This window comes from Giraffa tippelskirchi, chromosome 6, assembly GCF_054371585.1.
Source record: "Giraffa tippelskirchi isolate mGirTip1 chromosome 6, T2T-mGirTip1v1.2.pri, whole genome shotgun sequence".
In the NCBI taxonomy this organism is placed as follows: Eukaryota; Metazoa; Chordata; class Mammalia; order Artiodactyla; family Giraffidae; genus Giraffa; species Giraffa tippelskirchi.
This window is the reverse complement of record NC_137280.1, coordinates 41,309,220-41,337,180: the sequence shown is the minus strand read 5'-3', so window position 1 is coordinate 41,337,180 and position 27,961 is coordinate 41,309,220. Positions and strand designations below refer to the sequence as shown.

The window sequence follows — 27,961 nt, the reverse complement described above, 5'->3', positions numbered from 1 at the left end:
AGAAACTGACTCCTAATGAACCCAGATGTTGGATTTAGATGTCAAAGATTTCAAAGTAGCTATTATAAAGAGGTTCAAATAATTTTTAAAAATGTGTTCTTAATGACTATTCTGCTGCGGCTGCTTAGTTACTTCAGTTGTGTCTGACTCTCTGCGACCCTATGGACCGCAGCCCGCCAGGCTCCTCTGTCCATAGGATTCTCTAGGCAAGAGTACTGGAGTGGATTGCCATGCCCGCCTCCAGGAGATCTTCCCCACCCGAGATCAAACCCGAGTCTTCTGCATTGCAGGCAGATTCTTGACTGCTGAGCCACCTGGGAAGCCCTCTTAATGACCCTACAGATATGGAATTACAACAAGGAAACAGAACAAAAAAATTACCAAATAAAAATGTTAGATCAAACAGATACAATGTGCTGTGTGCTTAGTCGCTCAGTCACGTCCGACTCTGCGATCCTATGGACTGTAGCCTGCCAGGCTCCTTCCTCTATCCCTGGGATTCTCTAGGCAAGACCACTGGAGTGTGCTGCCGTGCACTCCTCCAGGGAATCTTCCCAACCCAGAGATCAAACCGCATCTCCTGCACTGGCATGCGAGCTCTTTACCACTAGTGCCACCTGGGAAGCCCCCATCCCAAAAAGATAGAACTGAAGTGAAAAATTTATTATATGGGCTCAACAGCAAATTGGAGACGACAGAGAAAAGAACCAGTAAATCTGAAAATAAATCATCCAAAGTTACACAATCCAAAGATGGTGAAAAACTGTAAATCGTCTCAAAGACCTAAAGGACAATATCAAGGGACTCAACACATACGTAACTGGAGTCCCAAAAGGCGAAGACAAAGAAAAGGTCAAAAAAATTTTTTTGGAAAAAACAAACAAACAGAAACTAGCCGAAAATCTTTCAAAACCAATGAGAAACGTTATGGTAATCTAAAAAGCTAAATGAATCCCAAGCAGGATTAAAAACAACCCTATACATAGCACAGCCAAACTGGTGAAACCAAAAAGGAACAGATATCTTAAGAGCAGCTAGAGTAAAACAACACATTACATATATGGTCAGAAACAACTGGTTATCCTGTGGGAAAACCAGACTCCAACTCTCACCCATACCATACACAAAAAGTTAAATGAATATCAGCATTAAACATAAAAGCATAAACCATAAAGTATTTAGAAAAAAATCAGAGAAAATCTTTGCAACCTTGGGGTAGTCAAAAATTCCTTAGGACAAAAAGGTTTAATTTATGGGAAAAAAAAAACAAAAAATTGAACTTCATCAAAATTGAAAACTTCTCCACTTTTAAAAGATGCCATTAAGATACTGAAAAGACAAGTCACAGGCAGGGAGATAATATCTGCAACAGAAAGGATCTGTATCTGATGACACAATAATTTTAAAAAATCGATACCAGAAACTGAGAACAAAATGTGTACATTTCACAAAGACAGAAAATTGGCCAACAAGCACAAGAAAAGAAGTGCATATTATGGGTCATCAGGAAAATACAAACTAAAATATCAATGAGATGGCACTGTATCCTTCATAGAATAAGACTCATATCAAGGTATGAAACCCTCATACAGTACTGGGAGGAAGGCAACATGATTTGTTGTTGCTTTTGTTGTTTAGTCTCTAAGTTGTGTGCAATTCTTTTGCGACTCCATGGAGTAGCTTGCCAGGCTCCTCAGTTCAGTTCAGTTCAGTCACTCAGTCGTGTCCGACTCTTTGCGATCCCATGAATCGCAGCACGCCAGGCCTCCCTGTCCATCACCAACTCCCGGGGTTTACCCAAACTCATGTGCATCGAGTCGGTGATGCCATCCAACCATCTCATCCTCTGTCGTCCCCTTCTCCTCCTGTCCCCAATCCTTCCCAGCATCAGGGTCTTTTCCAATGAGTCAACTCTTCCCATGAGGTGGCCAAAGTATTGGAGTTTCAGCTTCAACATCAGTCCTTCCAATGAACACCCAGGACTGATCTCCTTTAGGATGGACTGGTTGGATCTCCTTGCAGACCAAGGGACTCTCAAGAGTCTTCTCCAACACCACAGTTCAAAAGCATCAACTCTTAGGCACTCAGCTTTCTTCGTCGTCCAACTCTCACATCCATACATGACCACTGGAAAAACCATAGCCTTGACTAGATAAACCTTTGTTGGCAAAGTAATGTCTCTGCTTTTTAATATAGTATCTAGGTTGGTCATAACTTTCCTTCCAAGGAGTAAGCATCTTTTAATTTCATGGCTGCAATCACCGTCTGCAGTGATTTTGGAGCCAAAAAAAATAAAGTCTGACACTGTTTCCAATTTCCCAGTCCACAGGATTTCCCAAGCAAGAATATGGGGTGGGTTGCCATTCCCTTCTCTAGGGGATCTTCCTGACCCAGGGATTGAACCACTTCTCCTGCATTGGCAGGCGGATTCTTTACCACTGAGCCACTAGAGAAGCCCAGGCAGTATGATACTGCATACTGAAAGAGAATCTGATAGTTTCTTGTAAAGCTTGTATGGACACTTACCATGTGACCCAGGAATTTCACTCTGAGGTACTTTTTTCAAGAGAACTGGAAACTCTGCACAAAATCTTGTACATGAATAGTCCCAAACAGCTTTATTCATAATAGCCTCAAGCTGAAAACAACGCAAATGTCCATCAACAGATAAACTGATAGTTTGTGGCATACGTCCATGCAATGAACTAGTTCTTAGCAATACAGAGGAACAAACTGCTGATATGCACAACATGAACAATCTCAAAAACATTACAGTGAGTGAAAGAAGCAGGAAACAAAACTGTCTGTTCATGCTGTATGATTCTATTTTTATGAAATTTTAGGCAATAGTAATCTAATACTAACCAAGGATAGCCTGGTTGCCACCAAGCCACAGAGAGGTGAGAAAAACAGGCTACAAAGAGGCAACAGGGAATTTTTTCACAGTAATAGAAATATTCCCATCTTGACTGTGATTGTAGTTATACAATGGCATACATTTTTCAAAACTCATCAATCTATATAACTAAAATGGGTGTAATTTATCGTGTGTAAATTATACCTCAATGCAATAGATTAAACAATTAAAAGGTACAGTTATTTGATACACTGATACAACAGCTGGCAACACTAAGTCATTGCTCATTACCTCTCATAAATAATCATAATTAATCTCCCAATTAATTTCCAATTAATTATTACCTTAGGAGACTGATCATTTGAATTTATCTTGTGTCCAGATGTGACTGTGTACCCTTCCACTTGTCCTGTTCCCTTCGCCCTGGCCATATTCCACATCCCACTCCCATCAATCCCATCCTGATGTCGACTCCACGAGGACAGAACACTTGACTGTCATTCACGCTATATCCTTAGTGCCACAAAGTGCACCTGGTTCATAGCAGGTGCTCAACAGACTTCAGCTGACTTAATGAATGAACCAACCCCTTAAACTGTTAGTATTCATTGGGAATATCTCCAAGGTCTTTGCTCCCTTTTCTTGGTCAGTCTTACCTACTTTTACAGCATCAGTTACATCTGCACACTGCTGCTGCTGCTGCTAAGTCACTTCAGTCGTGTCCGACTCTGTGCGACCCCATAGACGGCAGCCCACCAGGCTCCTCCGTCCCTGGGATTCTCCAGGCAAGAACACTGGAGTGGGTTGCCATTTCCTTCTCCAATGCAGGAAAGTGAAAAGTGAAAGTGAAGTCGCTCAGTCGTGTCCGACTCTTCGTGACCCCATGGACTGTAGCCTACCAGGCTCCTCTGTCCATGGGATTTTCCAGGCAAGAGTACTGGAGTAGGGTGCCATTGCCTTCTCCGATCTGCACACTGAAGACTCTCAAATATCTGCGTCCTATGCCCTCTTGCTGATCACCAGAACCACTGACGAATGCCTACTAGACAGCTGACTTTGAAAGTCCCAAAGGCAACTCAAGTTCGCCTTGTTTAAAATGGAACTTATTAACCTCCTCTAAGTTTATTCATCACGTTCATACTAAAAAATAGAACCTTTCCTAAAACATTCATACTATCTTCCTACTTTACTTTATTCTCAAATTCTTGGAATGGTCTACATGTCCTCAGATAGACTCTAACTACTCTTCAGTGCATTAAATCTAGCTTCCCTCCTGATCAGACCAGTGGAAGTACCCTCACAGAAGTCAGCACAAGAGATCACTTAATCCTCTTATCTGTACTGTGGACACCTGTACCTCCGCCCCACTCCACTACAACCACTGTGTGCTCGTAGCTCGGTCGTTCCGATTCTTCGTGACCCCATGGACTGTAGCCCGCCCGGCTCCTCTGTCCGTGGAATTTTCCAGGCAAGAATGCTGGAGTGGGTAGCCATTTCATTCTACAGGGGATATTCACAACCCAGGGATCGAACTCAAGTCTCCTGCATCTCCTGCATTGGCAGGCAGATTATTTACCACCGCACCACCTGGGAAGCCCATACAACCATTAGCTTTGCTTAATTCAATCTTGGCTATTTTTCTACTGAATTCAAGCAAAGTCACTCTAATTAGTCTTTCTGCTACCAATCTTGTCTTTGTCTAGTTCCTCCTCCACGTGCCTACAAAATTATCTTTCTAAAATAAAAAACCAATGCCACCATCCGTTAAAAAAGAAGTTGGTGGTCTCTAACAGCTAACTTCAAATTCTCAGCAACACACACGTCTTTTCAGCTTCCTTGATGACACTTCCGCTTTGAATTCTAAGCATTTCTAAAACATGTGCCCTTTTATGTCTCAAGTACTCACCTCCTTCTGCCTACAATTCCTTCTTAGAATTCACCTTAAGATTCTACGTACTTCTTAAAATTTATTCAAAAGTCCCTCTGCTATGAATTCTTCCTAATTCAATCGGTCAGAACTGTTTATTCCCACCCATTTTTCTTACACGGCTGACCACACCTCCCCTGATCACTTACCATATTACACCTATAATGATATTTATTACATGAGGAAGGCATTTCATTATTTCCTACAGTATATTGTAGCATATTACATATTTGCTACAAATATGTAATTTTTTAATTAAATTGTTGCATAATGTTCAAAAACTGATCCCTGGAAACTGGACTCAATTGTAATAGTGGCCAATCTTCTGTGTATTGGTTTTATTTTCCTGTCTGATCCCAACTTGACCATACTTCCTGTGCCCACTGCTTAGTATGCTACCTGGCATGTGTAGGTACTTATTAAGTATCTGCCCAGAGTGAATAAATAAATATTCAATTTATCTATTAACTAAATAAATTCCAGTATTCAATAATATTTTATGAATGGATTAACTTCATATCCATCTATTCTTCACATACATACTGAAATTAATGAAAACTATTCTTAATGTACTATCTACTATTTCTAGAATTTTTGAAGTTGTGGACTATGTATCCTCCAATTGTAGTTCTTGTTTCTTCAAATGTTCTCTAGCAGGGGTCCCCAACCTCTGGGATCTAATGCCTGATGACCTGAGGTGGAGCTGATGTAATAATAATAGAAGTAAAGTCCACAATAAATGCAATGTGCTTCAATCACCCAGAAACAAGCCCTTGCCCAATTCATGGCAAAGCTGTCTTCCAGGAAACCAGTCCCTTATGCCAAAAAGGTTGGGGACCACAGTACTATAGGACTTGATTCTGAACTTTTATTGTACTTTAAAAAATAATACTACAGATAAAAACATTTTAGAAGCTTTTCAAACATATCTTACTTCTAACAGTTAAATCTGCTTTTTGATGAGACTATGTGAAGACAGAACTTCCCTGAACCTGAAATCTGCCAGGGATTAGAAGGACCTAATAATTCTCTATGTGAACATGAGTAACCTGCATTACTAATAGGATGTTTTATTTGTGTAGTTCCACAAATGTGTATTTACATCATGAAGTTATGTCTCTGAATAAAACCTAAATAAAGCTCCTTTCAGCTCAAAAGAGAATTAACTCTTAAATGACTCAGACTCAGTTGTGTACACAGTGGAGGGCATGAAAGAAAAAAGAAGTGGAAGTGTAGTAGCTCAGTCATGTCCGACTCTTTGCAACCCCATGGACTGTAGCCTGCCAGGCTCCTCTGTCCATGGAATTCTCCAGGCAAGAATACTAGGGTGGGTAGCCATTCCCTTCTCCAGGGGATCTTCCTGAGCCAAGGATCAAATCTGGGTCACCTGCACTGCAGGCAGATTCTTTACCATCTGAGCCACCAGGGTGGAAGGCATAAATAAATTTATTAATGCAATCTATGACTAAACCAAAGCAATATCCAAAAGACCATAGATTACCATGAACACTAATCCTACCTTCAGGAATCAGGCTTCAAACACTATACAATAGTTGGCTTTAAAATAAAGATTTGTAGGCAAGAAGCAAAAATGTACCGGCATTTCTGCTGTGTCATAAAATATGTGTAATGCCTCTTTCGCTATCTGATACACAACAAGGCAGTCAATAAATGTCAGTTTCATTTCCTTGTTTACTCATGTTCTTCTAATACCCCTGCCACGTCAGAGTAGTTTTTTTTAGTGTGCAGAAATCTTTACATGCAGCATTCGACATACTGCTCTCTTTTTCTCAAGAGTTGTCCTGGATAAGAAGAGAACAATACATTTGAAATTTTAGTCGCTGTCATTCACGAAAAAAAAAACTTCAGTGTAGCTGAATGCTGAAGAGAGGAAAATAGACCATTTCAACATGACTTAGAAAAAATAGGTGTATATACAAATATACACCAGCCTGACATGATGTAGTACCTGATGGGTACTACAATTAATCTGTTACTAAGTAAAAAATCATATCACTGCCAACCATTTCTAGCAAAAGGAAATGAAATTCACCTTTAGATGAAAAATAATTTCCTTTTCTTCAACTTGATTGAAGAATTGCTTACTGCTTTTCAAATAATTCCAAATAGAATTCTTGAAATCTCTTGCAATACAAACAGAAAAAGCTACAGATATTTCTAGTTGGGGATGACACATAATGGCAGCTATTTTTTTCTACACATCAGTGGCTCATTTCAGAGCCACATCAAAGTCACTGTGTTAGGACAGCTCTTCTATGTATTACTCTTTCTTTGAAATGTGTCTTATTATGTATATGCTGGTGTATCAAGGCTCAAGAGTATGTCTATCCTGATTACATTCTGCAGTGATTTAGGGTGGAGTTAGTCTTGAATAGTTTAAGTGGTAATAATGGACTATTTTGCTTCCCTGGTGGCTCAGTGGTAAAGAAGCTGCCTGCCAATGCATGAGATGCAGGTTCAATCCCTGGATCGGGAAGATCCCCTAGAGAAGGAAATGGCAACCCACTCCAGTATTCTTGCCTGGGAAATCCCATGGAAAGAGGAGCCTGGCAGGCTATAGTCCATGGGGTACAAAGAGTCAGACACGACTTGGCGACTAAACAACAAATGGACTATTTCACTTAAGTCTAGCTTGATTTTTAACTGTTATTCATCACACTATGTTTTTATATGTATCAGGATTTCTTTCTTCAAATGTAATATTTTTCTCTAAATACTTGGAAAGTTCAGCCAAGTGAGCTGATATGTAATTCTAATGGTTTTTATGAACTACAGTTATGTGAAACGTATTGACAGTTTGTGTGTCCTTGAGGTTTTGGCCAAGTGCATCAAACTCTGAAGAAACCAGACAACAGGTCAGTTTGCAGATAACAGGCTGCCCATTTGAAGAACAAACCTGAGTTTTAGGGTCACCACAGGAAGACCAAAGACTTCAGGAGAATTCTTCCAATTTCTCCAAGGTCTTTGGAAAGAGAGGCTAAATCCAAGAGGGCTTTGTAAGAAGTGACTATAAATCAGAGCAAAATCTCTTGACCCCATGCCAAACCCATAAATGTATTTTGCTCACTGTACTCTGATTAATTTCTCATCACTTTATACATTATGTAACAGTGTAGATGAAAATTTGGGCTCAGAAGTGACACAGTAAGTTATGTTTTGAGGACAAATTAGAAATGGGGGAAAACATTTCTAAGTGGAGGAGTATATGTCCACGCATGATTTCTTTCTCCATACTATTAGAAATCTACAAAATTTTACTTATACTGGTTTTTAAAAAATGGACCCCTTACTCCAAAAAAACTAGCTTTAAATAGCCTGATTATAAATCAGCCTGATTATAAATCAAAAAAACTCTGATTATAAATACATAGATTACAAAAAGTGAGGTATAGGGAAAATAAGAAAAAAGAGAAAGGACAAGTGTTGATTTTCAAGCTGGGCAAGCCCCACTCCCCATGTCCCATCTGAGTGTAAACTGTACTAAGGCCAAACTGTTAAAATACGCTATGTCATACATGCCAAAAATAAATATTTAAGAGAAGCCCATAATCATAAAAGAAACCTGCTGTAATCATACTAAACTTCAAAAAAGTAGACATATTAGTTGAAATGTATTATGTTTGAATTGTACTTGAAAAGAAAGTTTTTAATTAAATAGATACTTCTGAGCCTTCTACTGACATTCTCATCTTGCTAAAAATTGCACCAATATCTAAAACTCACAGTAATGAAAAGGCACCCCACCCAGTAAAACATTCCCTGATTTTTATAAAATAAATTAAATATGGTTTAACTAAGATACTAAGTGCTTTCTTTACACTCTTTATATGAAAAAAACAAATCTAGTTTTTTATATTTCACTCTGGAGGTTTTAAAAACAATACTGCTCACTGGATGATAATCACCAGGAAGGGTACAGACTAAAAAGATTAAAATTAAACCCATCTAGAAAGGATAATCTAGAAAGGATAATTCGGAGAAGGCAATGGCACCCCACTCCAGTCCTCATGCCTGGAAAATCCCATGGACGGAGGAGCCTGGTGGGCTGCAGTCCATGGGGTCGCTAGGTGTCGGACATGACTGAGCAACTTCACTTTCACTTTTCACTTTCATGCCTTGGAGAAGGAAATGGCAACCCACTCCAGTGTTCTTGCCTGGAGAATCCCAGGGACGGGGGAGCCTGGTGGGTGGCCGTCTCTGGGGTCGCACAGAGTTGGACACGACTGAAGTGACTTAGCCATAGCAGCAGCAGAAAGGATAATTTACTAAAATAATTCATTTTAATTTCCAGTCTAATTTTTCTAATGACTCAATTAAACAATGAAACTGCTTACAGTTAATTATACAGAGATATTTCTAATATAATTAGTATGGAAAAACATATTTATGATGCAAAAACTCATAATAATGTGAATTATAACACAACGAAACAAAATCTACTTCAGCTCAACAGCTGATGAACATTTCAAAAATGTCTCCTCCGTAATAATTTTCTTTAAAAAGCTGAATGATTTTGAAACATTTTGGCATTATAATTAGAGAGTATCAAGTACACACCAAGGAACACTGGACACTAAGGTATACCTGTATTTCAAATGAATTTTCATGAAATATATAGAAGTTAAAGAAGCATACTAACTGGGCTGGACAAGGCTTGAGGTTCGCAGAACTACTGATACAAAACTTTTTTTTCCTAAAAAGTAATGTCAATAACATTCAAGTTCTAAAATAAAATAAAAAAAAAACACTCAATAAAACTTCAAAAAATAAATATTCATTTATGATAGAAATCCAAAAGCTTGCATCTAAAATGTGATTAAAAACTTTAGGTTAGCCCAAGCAAGGATAAAAGAATTACTGAGAATATGCAAGTGTTCAGTCATCTTCTGACCTGCGGAGCCAGCTTTATTAATAATAACTTTAATTGTATAATAATGTTAATTATTTTATAGACTTAAGGGAAAGGATGTGAGTTTAATACTTGCATTCTGGTGAGCAAATAAGCTTTTTGTCACTTATAAATTTCAGTTAAAGAATGGGTAATGAAAAAAATTTAAAGTTAAAACAACATAGTTTTCAGTACACTAATATATTTTTTTACTTTTAATACAATATAGCTGTCACATACAATGGCTCTGGTAGGCTTAAATCAAATATCAGTGGGCACAGAAGGCCAGAGAAGAGTTTATACAATATTCAATAAGCAATAATATCTATTCAGTGTACAATAACAAAATTTTAAAAGTACTAACCTTGAGACACAGAGAAAGAATTTATTGTTTTTAAGTTTCAGAAATAAAAATAACACAATAGCATGGAGTCCGTACCAAGCTGGCCCTATCATTTCTAAACTACGGTCCAATTAAAACATTTAAGAAATAGAAACAATCTACATGTTTTTCTAGCAGGTAAATACACCTGAGAAGGTTACCTATAAAGAAATAGGCTTTAAAACTCTTAACCACAAAGACTCTTCTACTGTGACATTATGAGGATGTGCTGGGCACCTGGCAGGGCATGGAGCCATTTCCCACAGTCTGTTCACTGCACAGCTGCAGGTTGCAGCTTGTCAGCAACACAATATTTCATATCAACACCAAGCTCATTTGACCAAAGAAGCAAAGTAATGTTTCAAACCATCTGCTTATATTCATTAGTATGTAAAAATCACCATACACAATTTGGAAATGTTTACTAACTTGTCCATAAATAAGAGTGTATTATCTCAGCATAAACTTTAAAGAAAAAAAAAGGGTCTGAGTAGCCAGCCCAAATATAGGAGTAACAGATTCTACATTTTGACTAAAGCAAAACTATTTTAAAATTATAGTTGCTGTCACTGCCAAGAATTAACAAATAAATACAAATTTAAAAATTTAAGTAGTTCTTCTGGCAGCAAAATGAACATCTACCACAGTCACTTCTCCAAGCAAAAAAAATCACTTCAGAGCTTGAATCAATTTGTGCTTTGTTTCTATAAAAATCCAAATGTAGTATTACTTTCGGACATTTTCAGACAACTAGATTTGTAAATAAACAGTGAATTCCTTTCCATCACAGTTTATTTCTAGTTCATCCTATGCACATTATAGATAGAACTAAAAACTGCTTAGTTCTTTTTCTCCAGGACTTTAACTGTGTGAATCAAGGTCCTTTTAAATAGTGAGTTATTATTATTCTTAAGGTAAACCACAAAAACAAACCCTAAAATTTTTTTTTTAATTAAATGATGAAAATTTCAGATGACAGAGCCAAAAACTGGTAACAGCTTTTTAGATTTCATATTAATAATCTAATTAAAAACACTAACCACTACCTGGCAAGAGACTGGAAAGAATCAGGTTTCTGTGACGGGAAACAAACAAAAAAACATGCAAAAATTCCACCCCCTCAACCACGTGATCTTCTCTCATCTCTAAATTAGAAACAATTTTATAAATACATGATCATTTTAGACAATACAGACCTTCTAGAGTGTTTCTAAAGGAAATTACAGTTTTTGGTCTTAGGGAATAAGACTAAGATGGAAAGGGGCGTGAAAATAGTGAACTCTGTGGGGACAGTCTGTTCTTTCTACACACAAGCACACTGCTGTTCATCCAGTCAAGTGGTTACAGTTCAGTACAGGATTTTCAAGGCAACTAAGATATCAAAACACAGGTATTTCCTCTTCCTAGAGTTAACAGTTATTTTAAAAGATCTACCCACAGAGGATTATATGTGTTTTTTTTTCCCAAAAGGGAACAATGACTAAATAGGGGAGGGGGAGAGTTTCCAGCCCCAAATTCTTATACACAACAAGAGGCCTATAAGCTAAGTGTAGACTGCCCGGTGAAATAGTATTGGTACCATCTGAGGTAGGTGCTACCCTAGATGGTTCAAAACACAATCCAGTAAAACAATACATGTTTTTATGCCTCAAACAGCTAGAAAGCATTTATTACTGTTCTAAAACCATGGTTAATGAACTCCTAAGACAACAGACTTCTAGGATGTTGTACCTTAGTGGCATCTCTGAATCATTACTAGCAACAGAATGCCAAATTCAAAATTGCTATGAAAGTAAAATCAGCAGTTGAAAAACTCAACCTTACTATAAACTGAGGGAGCACTTAGTGTTAAATACTAAGACCAAATGTATGAAGGCAGGATCTTTACTTGGGAAGACAGAGTGGAGGAATAGATGCACCCAACTGAGACCAATCAGAAGACAGAACAGAGGATGAAAAATGTCTTAAAAAAAAAAATAGAGGAGGAAGAAAGAATATGGAGGAGAGCCAGGCAGCAAAAAATAATTACTGGAGAGAATGAAAAATCTTTAAAATGAGGCATGTGCACATGGCTCGTTTTTCTGTCCTCTGTGTTCCTAATGATTTACAGTGTAAGTGGCATAGAAGTCACACTAGCAGGCAAGAATGAGCTTTCTGATGGAGGGAGATGGAGGACCAGGGGCTAATGAATTGCTTTGTTTTCTTGGTTTTGCTTTTAATTCATACCTGAAAGCCTTGAATCCTTGCTAAATATTCCAGCTGTTTTGAAGGTTGTACTGGAGAACAAGGGGGAGTAGGAGAACTTCCTTTTAAACCTATGGCTTCAGCTGTAGAAGATGTTCCGTTCATAAGGAGTTCCCTGGCAATTGTAGCTGAACTACTCGATGTGGGAGATATACTGAAGAAAGAGCTCGAGGGTTGGTTCATATCTTTGGGTGACAAATAGCCTAGAGTCGTGCCAGAGATTACTTTGTGGCGGCTGGCTTCCATCTCTTGATAAACATCAGGAGACAAATGAAGAATTCCTTTTGGAGCTATAAGTAAAATAAAGAAACATTGTTATTACACTTAAAATAAGTGAAACAGAAACATGTTAGAGCATTAGTGACTCAAGGATTTCCCTTGAAACAAGGCGATGAAAAACACTGTTAAGCACCCGTCTTCCCCATACTTGCAAAGGCAACTGCAGTCTCCTCTTTGGAGGTGAAAAACATACATTTCAATATTCCTAAAAATCATTGGCTTAAAAAATCACAAAAGTGACTTCAAGGGAAAGCATATGTGGTGGAAAAGCTATGGAGGAACATGGGTTACTGATGTGTAAAAGTGCAATGGGGGTAAGATTAGAAATGTGTAGGGTCTTCAGCCTGCAATTTAATATTTTATGATCTCATAAAAGAGACACGAAACCCCTAACATATGCAGCAGTTGAGACACAGCGGTAAAATGACGGCTGGGTCAGTCCAAATTAGCTGAGCAAAAAACTCATACATCCAATGGCCTGCTGGTATTCCTCTCTCCGCAAGGATGTCCCACTGTCAGCTCTACCTCATGAACATGTTAAAAACTGACAGAGCATCTTCTTCCCCCAAACTGCCTCCTATCTGGCTTATCTCATCATGATAGGGCTGCCCTGGTGGCTCAGTAGTAAAGAATTCACCTGCCAATGCAGGAGATGTGGGTTTGATCCCTGGGTCAGGAAGACTCCCTGGAGAAAGAAATAGCAGCTCACTCCAATATTCTTGCCTGGGAAATCCCATCGACAGAGAAGCCTGGTGGGCTGCAGTCCATGGGGTCACAAAAGAGCTGGATACGACCTAATGACTAAACAACAACATGATACCACCATCCACCTGCTCAGCTGCCCAACCTAGACTCCTGGCAACCAGCTTTGACTCACTCACAAGTAGCTACCATGTGCAGTCTAGAATGTGCCCTGTCAGCTTATCAAGTGTATTAGCTCCTCAGGCCAATGGCAGCTTCTAACAGCAAGAGGGGTGAGCCCAGGGCTGTGTCATCAGTTGGCAGAGTTGTAAACATATTTCCCTTGACTTCCATTTGTCTGAGAGATATTTCAAACCACATTTCACATGCTTGTTCTAACATCTTTGGATCAGATATTAACGACTCTCAAATCATGACATTATCTTCTAAAACTACTGATCAGTCGCCAGTTTTGGAGAAAGTGCTCTGAGAAAGAAAACTTAGACCCTTGGTCCTGCCTCCCCTTTTCCCACCACTAACCTCCTGATTCAGGCCCTCAGTGTTCCTGACAGGGCTACTGTAACCATCACTAAAAGCTTCACACTGCTGCTCTCCCCAGGGTCCATTTCCCAAATGGGTCTATACCATAATCCCCAAATATAAGGGTTCCATAATAAATATAGGGGGGAAATACAGCAAATTATATCACACACAAATGTCCCTTTGGGAGGATTAAAAATACACGTTAGCACAGCAGAAACTCTGAGAAGTCCAGAGGAGCAGAAATCCATTTAACTTGGTTTAAGCCAGGATTTCCCGAATTCATATTATATCCAGGCTTCCCATGTAACATTAGTAACATCTTAACACCCTAGGAAATGCTAAGGCTAGACGTTCTCTTACTTTAAAGTCTTTACTGGCTTTCCATCACTTACACATCAAATCAGAATCCCTTAGGATGACAAATGAGGCCCTCAGCGCTCTGGCTCCTCCTTACCTCCCCATCCTACTAAAATCTTCATGGAGACCCCACGCTCCACTCATGCAAATATAGTCATACCTCTCCCCATACTCTGGCTTGTTTGATCTCATCACATCTTTATTTCTATTGTTCAGTCTCTCTCTCTCTCTCTCTCTCTCACACACACACACACACACACACATCTTTATTTCTATTGTTCAGTCTCTCTCTCTCTCTCTCTCACACACACACACACACACACACACACACACACACACACACACATACACCAGCTAGCCTCCTACTGTTAGGTTCTAGGCACTGTGCTAAGCAATAGTGTCCTGACCTCAAGTCACCCTCAGTCTCTTAGGAGAGGAAAACGAAAGGGATAAACATCATGGCATGGCAGGTACCTCTGCAGAGATGGGTTGGGGAGCAGTGGGAATGAGAAGGGAGAAGCACTGGAGCTCAGGAAAGGCTTCCTAGTGATGGTACTGCCAGCACATCCCAAGGGATGAGGAGAACTGGGCCAAGGAGGGAGAGAACTGAAGGCAGGGAGAGGCACAAGAAGACGCAGGGATCAGCAGACCTGGGAACCTCCGCACTGGAGCAAGAAGGGGGAGATGGGGACTGCAACAGGGAAAAGTGGAGGCTGGAAGGGGCCAAGCTCCAGGGAACTTCATCCTGATGGTGTTATAACATAAAGTGAGTGAGTGAAAGTTGCCCAGTCATGTCCGACTCTTTGTGATCCCATGGACTATACAGTCCATGGAATTCTCCAGGACAGAATACTGGAGTGGATAGCTTTTCCCTTCTTTAAGGGATCTTCCCAATTCAGGGATCGAACACAGGTCTCCGGCATTGCAGGCAGATTCTTTACCAGCTGAGCCACAAGGGAAGCTCAAAACATAAAGGGGTTGCTTTAAAAAATAATTTATATATGGAACTTCCCTAGCATTCCTGTGGTTAGGACTCCACACTTCCACTGCAGGGGGCACAGGTTTGAAACCGGTTGGGGAACTAAGATTCTACATGCTGCATGGCATGGCCAAATGAATAAATACATAAATAAATTATACAGTATAAAATATCATCCTATGTTACATATTTAACGGACTTCCCTGAGGCTCAAATGGTAAAAAATCTGCCTGCAATGCAGGAGACCTGGGTTCGATCCCTGGGTCAGGAAGATCCTCTGGAGAAGGCAGTAGCAATCCAGTCTGCATTCTTGCCTGGAGAATCCCATGGACAGAGGAGCCTGGCAGGCTATAGTCCATGGGGTCACAAAAAGTTGGACACAACTGAGCAACTAACACACACACGTTTTACGGATTGACTTTATACCTTTGTGTTTGTTAGCTTTATATTCAGGAAAATTTTTAACAAAAAAATTTAAAAAGAAAACATATGCATTGGGGAAAAATTACAGATAAATCTCACTAGCCAGAGTAAACTACTTTTAACATTTTGCTTTAAAAATATACTTTTAGTCTTTTTTCTTATACACTTTTTGTTAACTGAAAAAACAAGCTAAAAGACAGATATACAACATGATCCTTTCGATATTTATAAAACCATGTACCTTCATTAATAATTTTAAGCTTAAAATTTCATTATATCAGTTGTTTCTTTGAACAATTTCGTACTGCTGGACATCTAATTTATTTCTTTTTTTAAAAAACAACTCAGGGAAACATTTTTTTTTTAATTACATCCTTATTCACATGAAAATTGATTTCCTTAACTCAGAAGCAGAACTGCTAGTTCAAAGAATATGCATTTTATTTTTGTACACTAATAAATTGCTCTAAATTGGTACAAATGCTAGTAGTTGTGCCAGTTTCACACCTCCGTACGAATATGTGAAAGTTTCTCCTTCTTATTTCAGTAGTAGATATTATTATTAAAAAATCTTTGCCACTGCTCTCTGTTAGTATAGATAAGTGGCAAAGACTTTTTAAAATAATAATATCTAGTATCAAAATAGGGGGAAAAAGGTACTTTTAGCTTCACCCCCTGATATCTGGGGAGGTGAGAGAGGCTGGCGATTTGAGGGCTTCCCTGGTGGCTCAGACGGTAAGGATTCATCTGTAACACAGGAGACTCAGGTTCGATCCCTGGATTCAGAAGATTCCCTGGAGAAGGGAATGGCAACCCGCTCCAGTATTCCTGCCTGGAGAATTTCATGGACAGAGGAGCATGGCAGGCTACAGTCTATGGGGTCACAAAGAGTTAGACATGACTGAGCGACTTCGCTTTCACTTTCACGTGTGACCAATGGTTTAATCAATCATGCCTATGTAATGGAACTGCCAAAAACCCCCTAAAATGAGGAGGTTTGAAAAGCGTCTGAGTCTGGGTCGTGTCTCCCAACTTTACTGGGACAGACTGTGCTCCAGCTCCTTTTGAACCCCACCCTGTGTACCTATCTCTTCCTCTGGATTTCATTTTAAATCTTTTGTAATAAACCCATGATAGTATCTTCCTGAGTTGTGTGAGCTGTTCTAGCAAATCATCAAACTTGAGAAGGGGGTTGTGGGAACCCCCTGAATTCACACCGTTTCAGTCAGGAGTACAGATGGGAATATGGGGCTTGTGACTGGCAAAGCGAGGCATTTTATGGGCCTGAGCCCTTAATCTGTGAGGTCTGCACTGATTCCAGGGAACGAAGGAACCAAACTCTAGAACACCCTGTTAGTGTCCTGAAAGTTGGAGAATTGGTTGGCATGGGGGAAAAGAATCCCTACACAGTTAGTGTCAGAAATGTAGTAAAAACAGCCGTACATCAACTCTGATCAAACTAGACATGTACATGCAGTTTTATGTTCAGTTTTATCTCAACAAAGTAAAAACATTTGCGAATTTGATAAGTGAGATGACATATTACTTTTTCACTAGATGTACCAACACCAAACACAATTCTTATTTAAAGAATAACTTAATGTATGACTCTAAATTCTACACTCAATTTAAGACATCAAGAAGCTAACAGCATTATTTCAGCAATGTTATTATATAGCAGTAATGGGCTTGCCAATAGCAATATTATCAAGCAACAAAAATGCTCTCCCAGCACTCTGGAGAGGGATTACATCATAGCAGAAGAACTCATGCGGGGTACTGGCTCCCTTATTCCACTGTAAAGCCCGAATTGACTTCATGAATAAAGAAGATTCCTTTCTATGGAGATCAACTAATATAATAGTCGCTGAGAGAGAGCAAAGATACACGTAGATGTACGCGGTCAACTACCGAATGATTTTCAGCGTGAATATTAGTAACTGTTTGGATCAGTCACAATTCATTTAGATTCTTTCTGTTGTAAATTCAAGTCACTTTTCAGTGGGGTAAAGACCTAAAACAAGAATCAAGGAGTAATTTAAGGACTTCCCTGGTGGTTCAGTAGTTAAGAATTCGCCTGCCAATGAAGGGGACACAGGTTTGATCCCTGGTCCAGGAAGATCCCACATGCTATGGGGCAACCAAGCCTGCGCACCACAACTACTGACAGCCTGTGCACCTAGAGCCCATGCTCTGCAACAAGAGAAGCCACTGCAGTGAGAAGCCCGGGCACTGCAACTAGAGAGTAGCCCCCGCTCAAAGCAACTAGAGAAAGAGTACAGCAGTGAAGACTCAGCCGAGCTAAAAATAAATAAAAACAATAAAAAAAGAGTAATTTAAAGTACACATATTTAAGGACTTTGCACTGTCTCCTGAAAAACCATTCATCTCAATTTATACTGCTATTAGCAACGTGTGACTAAACTTGCTTTCTTACACATCTGTCAAAACAGACTTTAGTTATTCTAAATCATTACTATCACTCTACAACATTTTGTTGTTCTATTAATTTAATTTTTTTGATTACTGCACAGATAAACTTTCGCTCATGTGACCCACTTAGGCCCATGTCTTCTTTCTTGTTGGCTCTGACCTCAGTTTTGTTCATGGATTGGAAGATATTTCCCTGCTCGGCTTTGTAATGTCTGTTCTTTTCATCCTCTATTTGAACATGTTCTGAACTGTTCTTCCATCATCTACCTTTTGTCCCTGATGTGGCCTTTAATACTCCACCTTAGTATTGTCAATCTGTAACCACTGTACAAAATCTGTAACCACTGCTCAAAATTCTCCAAGCCAGGCTTCAGCAATACGTGAACCGTGAACTTCCAGATGTTCAAGCTGGTTTTACAAAAGGCAGAGGAACCAGAGATCAAATTGCCAATATCCACTGGATCATCGAAAAAGCAAGAGAATTCCAGAAAAACATCTACTTCTGCTTTATTGACTATGCCAAAGCCTTTGACTGTGTGGATCACAATAAACTGTGGAAAATTCTGAAAGAGATGAGAATACCAGACCATCTGACCTGTCTCTTGAGAAACTTGTATGCAGGTCAGGAAGCAACAGTTAGAACTGGACATGGAACAACAGGTTGGTTCCAAATAGGAAAAGGAGTACGTCAAGGCTGTATATTGTCACCCTGCTTATTTAACTTATATGCAGAGTACATCATGAGAAACAATGGGCTGGAAGAAACACAAGCTGGAATCAAGATTGCCGGGAGAAATATCAATAACCTCAAATATGCAGATGACACCACCCTTATGGCAGGAAGTGAAGAAGAACTAAAGAGCCTCTTGATGAAAGTGAAAGAGGAGAGTGAAAAAGTTGGCTTAAAGCTCAACGTTCAGAAAACTAAGATCATGGCATCTGGTCCCATCACCTCATGGGAAATAGATGGGGAAACAGTGGAAACAGTGTCCGACTTTATTTTTTTGGGCTCCAAAATCACTGCTGATGGTGATTGCAGCCATGAAATTAAAAGACACTTACTCCTTGGAAGGAAAGTTATGACCAACCTAGATAGCACATTTAAAAGCAGAGACCTTACTTTGCCAACAAAGGTCCGTCTAGTCAAGGCTATGGTTTTTCCAGTGGTCATGTATGGATGTGAGAGTTGGATGGTGAAGAAAGCTGAGTGCCGAAGAACTGATGCTTTTGAACTGTGGTGTTGGAGAAGACTCTTGAGAGTCCCTTGGTCTGCAAGGAGATCCAACCAGTCCATCCTAAAGGAGATCAGTCCTGGGTGTTCATTGGAAGGACTGATGTTGAAGCTGAAACTCCAATACTTTGGCCACCTCATGCGAAGAGTTGACTCATTGGAAAAGACCTTGATGCTGGGAAGGATTGGGGGCAGGAGGAGAAGGGAACGACAGAGGATGAGATGGCTGGATGGCATCACTGACTCGATGGACATGGGTTTGGGTAAACCCCGGGAGTTGGTGATGGACAGGGAGGCCTGGTGTGCTGGGATTCATGGGGTTGCAAAGAGTCGGACACGACTGAGTGACTGAACTGAACTGAACTGAACCACTGTACACGGCTGCACTGCAGAGACAACACTGGCACTATTCTAGCACTTTACATGCATCATCTCATTTAATCCCCACAACCACCATATGAAATGGATTTTTATTTGTGTAGATTATACATGAAAAAACTGAAGCACAGAAAAGTCAGGAAACACAGCTAAGGATATGGATAGCATTTAGCAATGCTAGATTTTAACTCCAGGTGGTCTGTCACTAGAGTCTGGACACATTACATTAAATGACTTCTTAAAAGAACAAGCAGGGGGAAAAAGTGCAATGTCCAGCCAGTTCTAAACACCCAGGTTTAATCCAGGAAGTGAACTCCACACCTGAAGTTCACCCAGACTGGCTCCACAGTTGATCCATTCCATCATGGCTGTTCTTAGATGTTCCAGAGATAGCCTCACCAAAATCTTCCCTAAATTATATGACGTCATACAGGATTTAAAAGCCCCAACATGCCAGGGACTGTGACATCCTACAAAGGAGGAATGCCAGGCCATGGTGCCCTTTCTACTTGTTTTCCCCACTAGGTTTATGCTTCTCTCAAATGGGTGTGTAAACCCTCTAGCATGCAAAGCCTCCCACAGCGTTTTCCCAGTGCTCCAGTTCTTACTGGAAGAGCTGAAGAGGACATTCTGAGTTGAGATCTCTTAAAAGGTCTTATGGTATGTATAGATCAGCAAACCTAGCAGAATCTTGCCTTTTGATGTTCACTAACATCATAACTCTTTGAGAGGCTGAAGAACACAAATGAGTAGTAACTGGTACTAGGGGTATCAGAACAATAGGGCAAACCAAAGGAGTAAGAAAGATAACATCACTTCACTGGTACAAGTGGTTAATGTTAGTCTATAAAAATGAGTTTCTCTGCATGTCGACAGAATGAACGCATTGTGTGTGCTTCGTCGCTAAGTTCCATCAGACTCTTTGTGACCTCATGGAATGTAGCCCGCCAGGCTCCTCTGTCAGTGGGATTTCCCAGGTAAGAATACTGGAGTGGGTTGCCATTTCCTTCTCCAGGGAATCTTCCTGACCCAGGGATTGAACCAGTGTCTCCTGAATTGGCAGGCAGGTTTTTTACCACTGAGCCATGGAATGAGTGCCTAGCTATTGCTTAATAAAATGAACTTGTCACTTTTTATACCAAAGCTTCAAAAGAAAAATCTTACTGTATGCTTCCATAAATCAGCTTGAATCTTGCCACAACACTGTTGGACTAAATGTTTTATTTATAAATACTCAAGTACCCAACAATATTCATCCACTTCTGTCTCAGTGAGATTTTTCATAACAAAAAATTTTAATTCACATAAAGGTCAAACACTTTTGTAAATGAAAGAAAGAGCAGAAACAGTGATGACAGGTTCTTCTGATTGAGATTTACGACATGTGGGTAGATGTATGACTGTTTCAATGTAGATACTATCAAGGATGACTCACCAAATGTTAAGAAGAAAGTCAATTGTTTGTATATGGTTTGAAAGCTGAGGGCTCAGAATTATACTCCTTCTCTGATCAGATAGAACAATTTGTTTAGTACTGATACTATCTCAGAAGACAGAGTTCTGTTTCCTAATAGGCATCAATTATCCTAAAACACAACCCAGTTTTGGGATTTGCCAATTTAGAACTGGATATCTGAAAAGTTACTTGGTTGTTACTGGAAAAAATAGATGCTTAATGAGGAGTTTCATTTTAACCTTTTCTTGTCCAAAGTTTCAAGTGACAGCCAGGCAGGTATAAATACATTCTGTGACTGATCTTCTTGATGGTGAAAGTGAAATCCACCTCTCATAGCATTTGCTGTAAAGTCTACCTCTCATGGCATTTGCTGCTCAGTGAATTTCCCTAGTGTGTCCTGATGGTGGCAAAATCTCGTCATCATTCTAATGCTGAATAAACCTTATTTTTAAGGTATCAAAAAAATTATCATTAAAAAATTCTTAAAATTTGGAAAAATAAACTGCTGGTTCAAAACAGGAAATGTGAGAAAAGGATGTGCAGGAACAGCAAGATTTATCAGTTTGACAGTGATTTTAAAAATCATTTATATGAAAACTCACAAAAATCCAAGTAAGGTCTGTAGTCTAGGTCACTGTATTGTACCTGTGTCAATTTCCTCATTCTGATAAAGTGCTATGATTTTGTAAGATGTCGCCATGGGGAGAAGCTGGATGATGGGTACACGCTGTACCATTTTTACAGCTTTAAAAAGTTTTAAAAACCCAACTACGTGAAAGCACTGTTAGGCTGCTCTGGGCATCTCCAGGATATAGGTCCTAGAATAAGGCTGTGCGGACACCTCAAGGTGGAGAGAATCTTGACAGCTCCAGCTTTGGCCACTGCTTTGCCTAACGTGCAGCCCTGGCTCCCTGGGGCCTGGCTGCTTGACCTCTGGTTCCATGATAATAAGGAAGAACATGATAGGAGTGTGGGCCTCGTGCTTGGGGTTCACTGTAAAGAATCAGGCAGTAATGCAGGAGATCCAGGTTCGATTCCTGGGTCAGGAAGATCCCCTAGAGAAGATGGAATGGCCATCCATTCCAGTATTCTTGGCTGGAGAATTCCATGGACAGATAATCCATGGTCAACTTGGGGGCTTTCCTGGTGGCTCAGATGGTAAAGAATCTGCCTGAAATGCAGCAGACCTGGGTTCAATCCCTGCGTTGAGAAGATCCCCTGGAGAAGAAAATGGCAACCCACAGTATTCTTGCCTAGAGAATCCCATGGACAGAGGACCATGGGGTCACAAACAGTTGGATACGACTGAGCAACTAACACACACACACACTCATATAAGCTGTAACGAGGATCCCCTGGACCCTGTGGTAGTGCTGGACACAGCCTAGCAGAGAGCTGGGACTTTGATACTATTTCTTGATATCAATGCAGACTACAGGGAGACTGGACTTCTACTCCCACCCAGCAATAATGAATAGTGTCATAAGAGAAAGAGTGGAGAGTTAGGACATTAATCATCACCTAGATGTAAAGATGGAGAAAGCAATGGCACCCCAATCCAGTACTCTTGCCTGGAAAATCCCATGGACGGAGGAGCCTGGTAGGCTGTAGTCCATGGGATCGTGACGAGTCGCACACGACTAAGCGACTTCACTTTCACTTTTCACTTTCATGCACTGGAGAAGGAAATGGCAACCCACTCCGGTGTTCTTGCCTGAGAATCCCAGGGACGGTGGAGCCTGGTGGGCTGCTGTCTATGGGGTCGCACAGAGTCGGACATGACTGAAGCAACTTAGCAGCAGCAGCAGCAGAAGTAAAGAGCTTATCCTCTCTGTGATATCCGTGAAGATCATGTAAGGACCAGAATTCCTACTCCAACCAGCAATAATAAGGAATCTACCACCTTGGACACCAATGGAAGCAGAATGGGGAAACTGAACTAGAATTCTGAAAAGTGATCACGTAACCCACAAAGAGTGAGAAAAAGAAAGCAAAAGAATAGAAAAAGTAAATAAGATGGCAGACTTAAGTCCTAAACATATAATTATGTTAAATGTAAATGATCTAAATATATCGATTAACAGGAAACTAGCAAAGTAGATTAAAAACATGACCTAACTACACACTGCCTAAAAGAAATTCACTTCAAATATACTCATATAGGCAAGCTAAGAGTAAAGGATGAGGAAACAAGGTGTACATCTTATAAATATTAATCAAAAGAAAGCAGGACATTCTATTTCTAAATAATGACATATGGAGATCTACAGCCCCACCCCAAAAAACAACCATAAGTTATGAATATTAATTTTAAAATACTTTTAAGTCTCTGGAAATCATTCTAAGGGCATATAACAAATAAAACATTCTCCCATGTAATAAAAAATTTGGCTGGACTTTGTCCCCAGTTCCTGGGAAACAGCTTCCAAGTCCTTAGAATTCTGTGAGTGACAGAAGTGTCTTCTTTATTCATGGTGCACCCCTCAGAGATGTCAGAATTTATGCCAACAAGATGACTCAGAATGGGGGATGGCCATGTCAGAAAGACCAACCATGTGATTAGAGGGTTGGAGCTTTGGGTCACGTGGCATCAAGTGAACCCCTGAGGAAAGAGGAAGGTTGGAGACTGTTATCAACTTCATGACCAATGATTCAATCAGTTATACCTGTGATATTAAATGCCCACAAAAACTGCGCAACTCTGGAAACTGAGTGAACCCCCACCTGGCAATACTCTGTGCATATTACACATCACTGAGTAGGGAGCAACACGTTCCTGACTTCATGGGAAAGGACATCAGAAGAAGTACACTGGAAGATTTGTGTCTGGGACTCTTCATATCTTACCCTATGTGTCTCTTCTTTTAGCTGGTTCTGATTTGAATCATTTTTGCTGTAACAATATTGTAATCATAAATATAAGACTTTCCTGAGTTCTGTGATTCATTCTAGTGAATTATCTTATCTGAAGGGTAGTGCTTTTCAAACTATGGTGTTAAAAAAGACTCTTGAGAGTCCCTTGGACAGTAAGGAGATCCTAAAGGAAATCAACCCTGAATAGTCATTGGAAGGACTGATGCTAAAGCTGAAGCTCCAATACTTTGGCGACCAGATGAGAAGAGCCAACTCACTTGAAAAGACTGATGCTGGGAAAGACTGAGGGCAGGAGAAGAGGACGACAAAGGATGAGATAGTTGGATGGCATCACCAACTTGATGGACATGAATTTGAGCAAGCTACGGGAGTCTGTGATGGACAGGGAAGCCTGGTGTGCTGCAGTCCACGGGTCACAAAGAGCTGGATGTGACTGAGGGACTCGTTGGTGTCTTTTTTTTTTTTAATTAATTTTTGGCCCCCTGGGTCCTTGTTGCTTTGAGTGAGCTTTCTCTAGTTGCAGAGAGCTGGGGCTACTTCCTTGTTGCAGTGCACAAGCTTCTCTTGTTGGAGAACATGGGCTCTAGATGCGTGGGTTTCAGTAGTTGCAGCACACAGGCTCTAGAGTGCGGGCTCAGTATTTGTGGCATACGGACTTAGTTGCTTCAAGGCATGTGGGACCTTTCCGGACCAGGGATTGAACCTGTGTACCTTGTGTTGACAGGAGAATTCTTAACCACTGGACCACCAGGGAAGCCCTGGTTGGTGTCTTTTGAAGCGAAGCAGTCTTGTAGAAGATTATGCCCTTAACCTGTGATACCTAGCCGAGCTCCAGGGTTTGTATCATGAGTCATTGCACCTTTATTCAGGAAAATCTAATAAATCTCAGAAAGAATAAAAGTCTCTGGTTTTTGAGCCATTACGCATTCCTTCCACCACCTGCAGCTACAAAGATAGGGCTCTTTTACTCCTCAACCACCTGTAAGTAATATGGTAACTCACTAGAAGGGCAGGCCACCAGAATTTCTCATTTACCCCAGCTAAAGGCTGCAGAAGTTAAAATTTCTCATGAATATAGCCAAAAAAGTCAGCAATCCCTTTTTACACCCAGCCACCACTCACACAGTGAAAGCTGAGAGCACTTGAGAACTGAATGCTCTCTCCTCAGCTTGCTCATGGGATGGAAGCTCACATCAGAAAAGGCAAACCAAGAATACCAGAGACTACCTCCCCTGACCAACACTCTGCTCACAGAGCAGCAGTGTCAATCTCAAAGAAGTGGGCCACTGTCCCCATTCCTACTCCAGAACAGTAGTTCAGAAATTCTGCACAGGGTGAGGTAGTCCATAAGAACAGAGCTCTGAAGTTTTCCCAAAGGAACTGATTTTATTTTAAATAGAATGTAGGAATGTTCAAGCCTAGGGGCACTCAGTCATGCATAACTCTTTGCTGTTCCATGGACTGGAACCCACTAGGCTCCTCTGTTCATGGGACTTGCCACGCAAAGATACTGGAGTGGGTTGCCATTTCCTCTTCCAGGGGTTATTCCCAATACAGGGGTCGAACCCAGGTCTCTTTTGTCTCCTGCATTGGCAGGCAGGTTCTTTACCACTAGCACCACCTAGGAAGCTCTACTGGAGGTTTTGGTAGTAAGTGATTCACAGCCAATGAGCTCTAGCAGTGCTCCAACATAAACCAGCTAATTTCCCAGAAAGAACCAGGGAAAGAGCTAAGAAAAGTGCCTCTAGGGACTGAACAAACCTGAAATACTGGTCTCAAAAACTATCTTGAAAAGGGACTCAAACTTAATTGTACCCGAATGAGAGCAGTTTATGGTTTTATGCCAATAATCAGCAGGACTTCCCAGGTGGCGCCAGTGGTAAAGGACCTGCCTGCCAATGCGGGTTCCATCCCTAGGTAGCGAAGATCCCCTGGAGAAGGGCATGGCAACCTGCTACATTATTCCTGCCTGGAGAATTTCATGGACAGAGGAGCCTGGTGGGCTATGGTCCATAGAGTCGCACAGTCAGACACAACTGAAGTGACTTAGAACGCAAGCACGCAGTCAGTGGAACCGAACGGCTGAGTGTCAGGTCAGAAAACAGGCAAAAAGTGTATCCGATTAGAGTGAGAAAGAGTAAAAGAGACCCTGCTAAATCTGTCATTCCATGTGACTATGAGCATGGTAAAGATGCTCCCTCTGAGAGGTGACATCAGAGGATTCATTCTGCAAGAGAGAAACTTCATAAAAATAGTCCAGCTTTTTCTCTGAAAGCAGGAACAAGGCAATAATTCCCCATTTTTGACACTTCTATTCAACAAATACTGGAAATTCTAGTCAAAGAGGTTAGGCAAGAAAAGAAAAAAAAAAAAAGCACACAAATTGGAAAAGAAGTAAAATTATCTCTATTTGCAGATTATATGATCTTATACGTAGAAAACATATAAGATTCCACACACAAAAAACACCTGCTTAGAACTAATATATGAATTTCAGCAAAGCAGCAATACATGAAATCTACAGACAAAAATCAGTTGTTTTTTCCATATACGAACGATAAACAATCTGAAAAGGAAATTACAAAAACAATTATATTTACAAAGGCATCAAAAAGAATAAAATATTTAGGAATTCTCTTAACCAAGAAAGTAAAAACTTTCATACTGAAAACTATAAAATACTGCTGGAAGAAATTAAGGAACACACAAATGAAGAGATCCTGTGTTCATGGATTTTGACATGTTAATAATATTATTAAAATGTTGATACTACCATAGCAATTTCTAGATACAATGCCATTCCTATCTAAATCACAGAGGCATTTTTTACTGAAATTTTTTAAAAATCCTAAAATTCATATAGGACTATAAAAGACCTTGGATAGCCAAATCAATCTTGAGAAAGAAGAAAAAAGCTGGAAGCATCACACTTACTGATTTCAGAATATATCAGAAAGCTGTGGTAATCAAAACACAAGGATACTAGCATAAACACTGACATACAGACCAATGGAACAGGTTAGAAAGCCTAGAAATAACATGCTTTAGGGTCAACTGATCTTCAACAATGGTGCCAAGACTACACAATGAAGAAACAACAGTTTTCTTTAACAAATGGGGAAATGGGATATCCACATACAAACGAAGGGAACTGGATCCTCAATCTTACACCACACACAAAAATCACCTCAGAATGGGTTAAGGACTTAAGACCTCATCACACTGTAAAATTCCTAGAAGAAAACACAGGGCAAAAGTTTTACAACACTGGTGAAGGCAATGATTTCTTAGATGTGATACCAAAAGCACAGGCCAAAAAAAAAAAAAGCAAAAATAGACCAGGTGGAACAATGGCAGACTAAAATCTACACAGAAAAGGAAACAATGAACAGTGTGAAAGGCAATTTATGGAATGACAGAAAATATCTGCAAACCATCTATTTTATAATCAGTTAATATCCAAGATATATAAGAAACTTCTATAATTTAACAGCAAGAAAACTAATCTGGTTAAAAATGTACAAAGGAAAGGACTTAAATAGACATTTCTTCAAAGAAGACATATGAATGGTCAATTGAAAAGATGCTCAACATCACTGATGATCAGAGAAATAAATGCAAAAGCAAAACCATAATGTAGTATCGCTTCACACCTGGTAGGACAGCCATTATTTTAACAAAAATGAAATAAGTGCTGACCAAGACGTGGAAGAAACTGGAGCCCCTGTGCACTGTCGGTGGGAATATAAAATGGTATGGCCACTACGGCTGGAGCTCCCTCAAAGAGTTACAAAAAGAACTATCACATGAAATAGCAATCTCACTTCTGGGTATTTACCCAAAAGAACCTGATAACAAGTTCTCAAAGAGATATCTGTACTCTAGTGTTCACTGCAGCATAATTCACAAAATTCAGGAAATGGAAATAACCTAAATGCCCATCAATGGTTGAATGGATAAAGAAAGTGTGGTTTATACACACCATGGAATATTATTTAGTCGTAAAAA

General features: G+C 40.0%; 1 protein-coding gene across 50 annotated transcripts in view; it reads right to left on the bottom strand.

Moving 5' to 3' along the window:
• Nucleotides 1–27,961, bottom strand: part of STAU2 (staufen double-stranded RNA binding protein 2) — a 333,314-nt gene that overhangs the window by 128,187 nt on the left and 177,166 nt on the right. For 39 of the 50 annotated variants that reach the window (XM_081501630.1, XM_081501611.1, XM_081501626.1 and 36 more), the window contains one exon: nucleotides 12,302–12,609. In XM_081501630.1, the coding sequence (XP_081357756.1) occupies nucleotides 12,302–12,609 (308 nt within the window). Of the gene's footprint in view, nucleotides 1–9,878; nucleotides 12,610–27,961 lie in introns of those variants that run through there. The other 11 variants (XM_081501636.1, XM_081501640.1, XM_081501637.1 and 8 more) reach the window with 1 other exon arrangement.